This window comes from Triticum aestivum, chromosome 5B, assembly GCF_018294505.1.
Source record: "Triticum aestivum cultivar Chinese Spring chromosome 5B, IWGSC CS RefSeq v2.1, whole genome shotgun sequence".
NCBI classification, from domain to species: Eukaryota; Viridiplantae; Streptophyta; class Magnoliopsida; order Poales; family Poaceae; genus Triticum; species Triticum aestivum.
In genome coordinates, this window is record NC_057807.1 from 641,654,748 (window position 1) to 641,663,163 (window position 8,416).

At 42.6% G+C, this 8,416-nt stretch overlaps 1 protein-coding gene across 1 annotated transcript; it reads right to left on the reverse strand.

The window, feature by feature from the left end:
* Nucleotides 1-1,974: 1,974 nt before the first annotated feature.
* LOC123113850 (putative F-box protein At1g50870) lies at nt 1,975-8,121 on the reverse strand. Its single transcript, XM_044535166.1, has 4 exons — nt 7,995-8,121; nt 7,847-7,905; nt 6,585-6,676; nt 1,975-3,375 (listed from the first exon to the last, which is right to left on the reverse strand). The coding sequence occupies exon 4, from the start codon at nt 3,349-3,351 to the stop codon at nt 2,209-2,211; it is 1,143 nt and encodes a 380-aa protein (XP_044391101.1). The 5' UTR covers nt 3,352-3,375; nt 6,585-6,676; nt 7,847-7,905; nt 7,995-8,121; the 3' UTR covers nt 1,975-2,208.
* Nucleotides 8,122-8,416: the final 295 nt, after the last annotated feature.

Sequence of the window (8,416 nt, forward strand, 5' to 3'; positions counted from 1 at the left end):
TTTTGTTCTTCAGATTTTCAAATTCCTTTTTTTTTCTTTTCTTCTTTTTCATTTTTTCTGTTTGTTTTCTTTATTTGGTTTCTTATTTCATTTCCTTTTTCTTTTCTCTTTTTTCAAAATATTCAAATTTTGTTTTCCTTTCCATAAAATGTTCAGTTTTTTTAAAATTGTTCTCAAAATTCAAAAATTGTTCTCGTTACACAAAAAAGTGCAAAACTTTCGAACTTAATATAATGTATCGAACTTCAACTTTTTTGTTCAGGTTTTCAAAAAATGTTTGCACTTCCAAATATATTCGGGATTTTTCAAATTTGTTCTCTGTTTCAAAATTTGTTCTTAATATTCAAAAAATGTTCGTGCTTTAAGAAATTGTTCGTGCTTCCAAATTTGTTCTACGTTTCAAAATTTGTTCTCAAGATTCAAAAAAATGTTCATGCTTTTAAAAAAAATCCGCGCTTCCAAATTTGTTCTCTGTTTCAAATTGTGTTCTCAAGATTAAAAAAATGTTCATGCTCTAAAAAATGTTCATGTTCAAATTTTGTTCTCAAATTTCCGCACTGACAAATTTGTTCTCCGTTTCAAAATTTGTTCTCAAGATTAAAAAATTGTTCGTGCTTTAAAAAAATGTTCATGTTCAAATTTTGTTCTTGATTTCAAAATTTTGTTCTCTAAATTCAAGAAATGTTCGGCATTTTAAGAAGTGTTCAGTTTATCAAAAAATTGTTCAAGCCTTTTAGTTTTTCTTCTAAAATTTGGAAAGTGTTCTCTTTTTAAGAAACACCTTTTCAAAATAATTTTCGTGTTAGGAATTTGAGAAAATGTTCGGGTGTCCATTATATTTAGCTCCGCACGGCGTAGCAAACCAAGAAAGCTTGTCTATCGCGATGGCTATGCTCATGCATACATAGATGGAGGTCTCTAGTTTGATCCCTCTCTTGAGCAGAGGTTTTTGGGATTTTTACAATGCGTTGCGTGAATGGGCCGGCCCAGCTGGAGACGCGCCTGTGCGTCCGCTCGACAATTTGCCGCAGCGAGCGGCGCATAGGAGCTCTCGATCGGCCCCGTGTGCGTAGTGAGTGATGTGGTGGCGACCGTGTAGAAATGGGCCGTTGTAGGGCCAGGACGTCTCGGTCTACCCTGCTTCATTTTTCTTTCGAATTAACCCATGATCCAAAATCCAGTTTAACTGAAAAAAATAGTGCGCTTGAAATAACTGAAAAAAAAGTTAAAGATAAACAAAACATGATAATCAAACCATCTCTCGTGGTATAGAAGGGTGGTTCTCCTCAGGTTGTCACAGAGGTAACTAAGGCAAGCCAATTCATTTCTCCAGTTGGTGTGGTTTTCTTCGCGTCAGGTTACGGTGTATGACAGTATGAGTACTTTTAGATGGTTATTAAGGAGAAGCCTGCCTTCAGCACCGGAGGCACGAACTATGCGATAACGGTGAATCCGAATGAGGATCTCCGACTAAACCTTGTCTTCTTTGCGATTTGGTACATCCCGGGCATCACCCATGCCGTCAATGCGGTTACGGGTCTCTTCTCCTAAGTATATTAGATCATGTATTACAGAAGAAAAAAATAGACCACGGAGATTCAGAACAGCCAAAGCCAACTGTTACAGAAGTTAGAACAGTTGGTGCTTCTATGTTTAATAAATAGACAAAGATTTAGAAGAATTTCTATAGTGGGGGAAAGGGTGAAGAGAACCTATGATGAGTCTACTCTACCACATCTTCCCCCTCTACCGAAAATAGCCAAAGGAAGGAAAGCCATAAAGAAGCTAACGAGAAGAAAGCCAGCTATTCCTCTGTACATGGTCAGCTGCAGTGAGCAGCATTGAAACAGTCACAACTTCAGTAGTGGAGTAGTTCCTACTGAAATGCCCTCTGAATGTATATGCAATGAGCAAATTAGTTCAGCACATGTGCGCACGATATTCATTCAATTCACTCCACATGTTCATAAAATCTACACCACTAGTACTTACTCTGTAGATTTCCAAATTAAGCGAGCATAAGCTCGATAGTAGTTGATCGGCCGATAAGGCAAGTACTACATACCATTCACACGAATGGCACACATAGCCAACAATCTAGTACATCACATAACAGCAGTTTGGTGCACCTAATGCACAAAAGATGCTTACTAACTACAGAGCTGATAGCATAATAGGTACAGCATAACATAATTCATCCTCACACCTTTAACCGGCCAAAGCTGGAAACTTGCCATAGTACGGCACATAGAATAGACTGAGATATAGTTTAGTGAATCTTCTTGGAATCTTTTGAAACTGTGAGCCTTTTCCAGTGCTGATGCTAACCGAGATGATCTTATCAGCAATTTCGTCATCAAGGATAACCAGCTCCCTCTCCAGGTTAACAGTCCTGATGTCATAATCGAAATGCCAATATCCATCACTGTGAGTGCGGAGTAACATGTCCCTCCCAAATACATCGACCATACTCAGACGATGCTTCACTACCCACCTGTCGGGGCCTTCCAAACTCCAAATCCGTATCGCACAGCCATCTAATTCTTGTTTCGCATAGCACAAGACGCCTGAGGACTGGCTAAGACGGCCGTTATAACAGCAAAATATGTCCGTCCTATCTGGATATCCTGGCAGCTGAATGAACCTATGGTTGAGCCCTTGTGTACATCTGTCAGGTGCGTCTAGCGCCAGGATTTTATTCAAGATGAAGTGCTTCAGATACAACACCCCATTTACAAAGAGAGAATCACCTTCAAATGGATCTCTAGTTTTCCAAAGACAGCTAGACCATGTGGAATCCTTAGAGAAAAATACCTTAACTTCAGTGTTGATACAGCTCATGACCTCGATAGACTGGAATTTGAAGACATAGAAGTGTTCAGACCATAATGGATCGAAACACAACTCAAATGCAATATTGGAGCGGGCCGGGCCAGGTTCAGTATCTGGAAGTGCCATCCACTCTTGAGTTGCTGGATTGCACACAATAGCATTGGAAATTTCTTCACTTCTAATTTTCTGATAACAAAGAAGTAGGCCATTGCAGCAACCCCGAAGCTGTATTGGGTACTTATAACATGGCACAAAGCTAAGTGTTGTGTCAATTTCCTTGTCACCTGAGGGCAGTCTGGCGAGATGGATGGCACTGCCAAGAGGGGAGGCAACTCTGCCACGCTCAAATTTCTGGTACAAGAGGCCAGCGGGAGTTCTTGGGAGCTTTTGCCGATAGTATGGATGAGATGAGAGGGCAAGCCAAGACTTGCAGACACATTTGATGCGGCACAAGGACTTTAGCGGCAGTCGAGACAGGATGTCTACTACCAGCTCATCAGGTAGTACACATGTGGACATCCCCAATCTAGGATCTGAACTTATCTGCATCAAAAGAAAAGAAAAAATTAGATAATGTAAAACTGGGAAACAATAAAGTATGTGTGTAAACATCATCTGAACCCAAAAATTAAAATCCAGCAAAGTTTCACCCTCCAAAAAACAATGAATGCACATTTTTCTGTTGGTCCCAATTGATGCTTGAATTAGTAAACGAGTGGCTGTTGAAACGTATGTGATCATGTTCATCTTATGACAATGACACCATTGTGTATATGAAAGAACATATTTGGTATGGACTTATGACCTGTACTGAGTGGGTCACAGGGATTCAATGTGAAAGAACAGATTTGGTATGGGCTTATGGCCTATGCTACGTGGGTCACAGGGATTCACCGTTTGGTTGACACAGGGATACTGCTATATAGTAGTTATGTGCAAGATAAAATAAAATGACCAAGTTTTTCCAATGCTTACATCGCCATCCATCCTTGGAAAAAATGTGATCTGATAAAATCTATAATCCTAAGGACCTATCAGACACCGTGAGAAGCTGAGACAGGTGCTAACTCGAGAAATAAGCCAGGGCAAGTCAAGAATATCATGTATCCATCCTTAGTGCGACTGACCAACAGAAACGAACTCATCAGACATCAGATCATGTATATGCTCCTAACCACGACTTCCTTTGGCATCACGAAGACGACAGGATGAGGGAAATCCGTCAATTTACAGGATGGCACACCAACTGGCGAAACGGATGGCGTTGAGATCTAGGTTGCATCTGCGATGAGCTCAGATTAGAAACAACACATGAGGACAAACATGCGGCATAGACACCGAGGAGAGGAAGAGGAACGGGAGCTCACCGCATAATGCTTACTTCGGGTCGTCGGCGAGTACGGTCGGCCAGGCGGCAAGCGAAAACGAGGCTGCGGAGGTGAGGCAGCAACGCAGGATTTGGAGGTGGGCGCAACGTAGTGCCTAGAGAGAAGGGGGATAGGAGAGGATGTGTTGAATCTGAATCAAGGAAAGAAGTAAAGCGAGTGCTCGAGGCCCCTCTAGAGATAAAGGGATAAGGGAAAGCACGCGGGACCACATTGACACATGTTTTGCATGTGAGGTGGCTGACGCCAGCGCTTTTGTCACCCCACCGAACAAAATTATTTTCATTTAGAAAAATAATACTAATCTCACTTGAAAACAACGTTGGGAGTCGCTAGGGTGATATTTTCTCCGTCGGCTATCTCTCCAGCCATCCATTGTACTTAAAATGGTAATTTTTGGATCCCTATCGTTGTAACATTAAACACCCAAATATGAAATAGTTAGAATATTCCCCCCCATGAACCCAAAATTTATTCATAGAATTGCAACATTTAAAACATGCCCACAAAAAATATAGGACATAAAAAAGGGTCAAAATAGCATGAACACGGGCAACATGAAAAATCAATGTAAGAATATACAAGCACAACATATACAATAACGAAGAAAACATTTGTAACATAATTGCAATCCCTTTGTGACAGAAGTTTGGAGTCATTTACAAAATCTCGTTCATGTGTATGCAGTAAACAACCTATGCACAAAAAAAATCCGCTTAACGCATGTCCGACCAACTGAAAGGATCAAAGTCTCAAAGATATCAAGAGGGGTATTGAATAGGCAACTAATTTTTTACAAAATCATTGATTTTAGGAAGTGTGGAATTGGACCACACAAAGACTACAATATTCGCTCGAAGTTTAAGTCCTTGGGGTTCTAATCTCCGTTGGAGATACGTGGGACACCAAGGCACCAACAACCACAGAAACATAGTGTTACTCTCCTTGAGCTTTGGCCACGAATCCAAGCTCAACCACTAAGAGCAGAGCTTGAAGTAATTTTCGGCCTTCACAAACTATCCTTGGAATAATCCACAGCATGGAAGATCTCAGGAGACTCCAACCTTCTAAGAGTCCCCAGAAATGCCACAGAAGTTGAACAGTTGACGCTCCTATGTTTAAACAGACATTTAGAAGAATTCTACAGTGAGGGAAAGGGTGAAGAGAAAAGGAACGGAAAGCCAGCCTGATTCACCTACATTCTGGACAAGTCAAAGATGGACTGCAGAGGATACACAGACCTAAACAAGGCATTTTGTACATGGTCAGCTGCAGCCAGCAGCATTGAAACAGTCACAACTTCAGTAGTAGTTCCTACTGAAATGATAAGTTTTGTGCAGCTTCAGTAGTAGTTCCTTCAGTGAACAGCATAAGTTAGATAATAGTTGACCGGCCGAAAAGACAAGTACTACATACACTACATACAGTTCACACGAACGACACACAACCAACAATCTAGTTCGTAGGAATAGGATTTTATTTTTGATGGAAGGCCCATAGGAATAGGAATTCGGTTGCCTAAAACAGAGAGAGCGAGAAAGATGGGCTCGATCGGATATGTTCGTGACATCCCCTACCATCCAGCTTCTGCGTCCACTATGCCCACGACTCAGCTCCACATCATGCTTGATCCAATAATAATCACGTAAGGCTGGCACACAAAAGTTTGTGGGCTCATGCACCTCCTACCTTATTTGCATGGGGCTAAGAAAACGGTAAGGAAAAAACAATAAAGAGGTGCACAAGGTCTCGCACCGGACGTGTCGTGAGCTTCTGCCTCCCGGAAGACCTGGCGCGTGCACGTTGCTGCTGCCACTGGTGTGCCGTTCGTGGCCGCGACAGCTCGTTCCTGTGCCTCCCGGTCGCCGCGCAGGAGCTCATGACAACCTCCTCCACGTCCCGCCGCCATGGTCACCACATCGCCACTTGTCGGCCGGTCCTCTCGGTCCAGCCCATGCTTTTTGCTGGTCCGGTCCCTGAAAACAGGACCGCTAGGTTGGTCCGTCCGGTCCGATCCAGCCCGCTAGCGGCCAGTCCAAACGGTGGCTCGGTCAGGGACCGGACCGGACCGACCATGTCCACCCTATAAGGGCTCAAGATTATCTCAAATTTGCAGACATAGAAGTGCTGAGACTATAATGATCAAAACACAACCTGAGAACAGCAAATATCTGGAAGTACAATCCACTCTTTAGTTGCTGGATTGCACACGATAGCGTCATAAATTTCATTATAGTGCGTATCACAATGATAACAAAGAAGTAGGCCATTGTTGTAGTCCTTAAGCTTGAGATCAACATAGCACAAAATCAATATCCCTATCACTCGAGGGAAGTCCCGCCAGAAGGATGGGAGTGCCATGCTCACCTTTTTGGTAGAGGAGACGGACAGGAGTTCTTGGGAGCTTCTGGCGGTAGTGCGGATCAGATGAGAAGGCAAGCCAAGATTTGGAGACACATCTGAAATGGCAAAAGGACTTAAGCGGCAGCCGAGACAGGATCTCCACCACCAGGTCATCAGGTAGTACAATTGTGGTCATCCCCTAACAAGGTTATCTCCTATGAGTTTTTGTTGTTGTTGAAAACACTCCTATGAGCTTATTTAGCAGATGAACTTATATCTTCATCAAAAGAGAAGAAAGTAAATGATATAAAACTGAGGAACTTAGTGTTTATCCAGAACTACAAGAAGTAATGATGCCCATAATTTAACGATTAACCGGAATGAGCAAATTACTGGATTGTAGCTGAGACCAGCACTTGATAATTGGTAAACATTGACTCCATGCCCAAAATATGGATGTAGGATTGTGGATGCCATTTGAACTGAAATACTATACAACTTTCACACTAAAAACCATGACTAAATTTTTTGTTGTTGGTCCCCTTCTAACGATAGCTTTTGCAGTTTACACCAGAATTTGTAAATGTGGATTGAGGAAAGTTTTGAAGCATATTTTCGTACGGGCTTATGGCGTTCGCTGAGTGTGTGAGCGTGGGTCACGGGGATTCATAGTTATGTGCAATTGTGCAAACAATAAAATTACTAAGTTTTTTCCAATGATTGCTTTGCCATCCATTACATAACAAGCCAGCAACAATGAAATCATAATGCAGTGCGTTGCTTAATGCGCTGTGAAACAGAAAGTTATCTGATAAAAAAGTGAACATAATGAACCTTCAGGATCTATAATCTTAGGGACCAACAAAAAAAATAGTAATGGTGCAAGGGCAAATATAAGCAACTCGTGAGATAAGCAAGACATCAGATCAGGTGTATGTTCCAAACCTCGATTTGCTTTCGTGGCACGAAATCGACAGGATGAGGGGAAATGAGAAAGCTCCATGTATTGAAAGCTCCATGTTACTCCAGATGTTCATAACATCAACAAGATATAGCAATATGCATATGCTCTGCAACTTTCCTACACTACGCTAGCAATACATAACACATAACGAAGCCAACAATCCATGGAGCTTTCTCATTTCCCATGGAGTTATTAAGACCAGAGAAGTGCCAAATAGATGAACATAACAGATACCGAAGCCAACAATCCGGAACATACATAACAGCTGTTTGGTACAGCTAGTGCACAAAAGATATCAGGATGAGGGGAAATGCGGACTCACCTGCTTGGGGGAGAGGAATCCAGGGTGGCGGAACGGCCGTCGTGAGAGTCAGATTGCATCTGCACGACCTCAGATCAGAAACGACACATGACATGAGGATAACATTCAGCATAAAGCATCGACGAGAGGAAAAGGCACGAGAGCTCACCGCGTAAGCCGGCAAGCTGGACGTTGCCGGAAGCAGCGGTAGTGCCGGAGAAGGGTCTCGCCGCCGCTCTCCGGAGAATGGGGATTCACCGCTACTTGGGAGAGACTCGTAGTGGGAAAAGCAACGACAGTATTTGGGCTGAGGCTCTTACTGGGCTGGGCCAAGTCCCTCATATTCGATTATTTTTTTCTACACATTCGGCGACTGAACTAGAGACCTCCGAGAGCAACTAATTAACGAGCGCTCCTTTGGAAGCCTCGTAACGATCAGCACAACTTGGTGCGCTCTCAGCGATTCGCCACGTGCCGCGCTCTGAACGCTCCCTCCAGATTTTATTTTTTATATTTTTCCGCACGCGTTTTTGGCTTTTTAAACGGTTTTTTTCAGGTTTTTTCGATGTTTTGGTTTTCCACCGGTCTTCC

What these genes read in the sequence shown, in the direction of transcription:
- LOC123113850 (XM_044535166.1), bottom strand. Translation starts at nt 3,351, where the DNA reads ATGTCCACATGTGTACTACCTGATGAGCTGGTAGTAGACATCCTGTCT.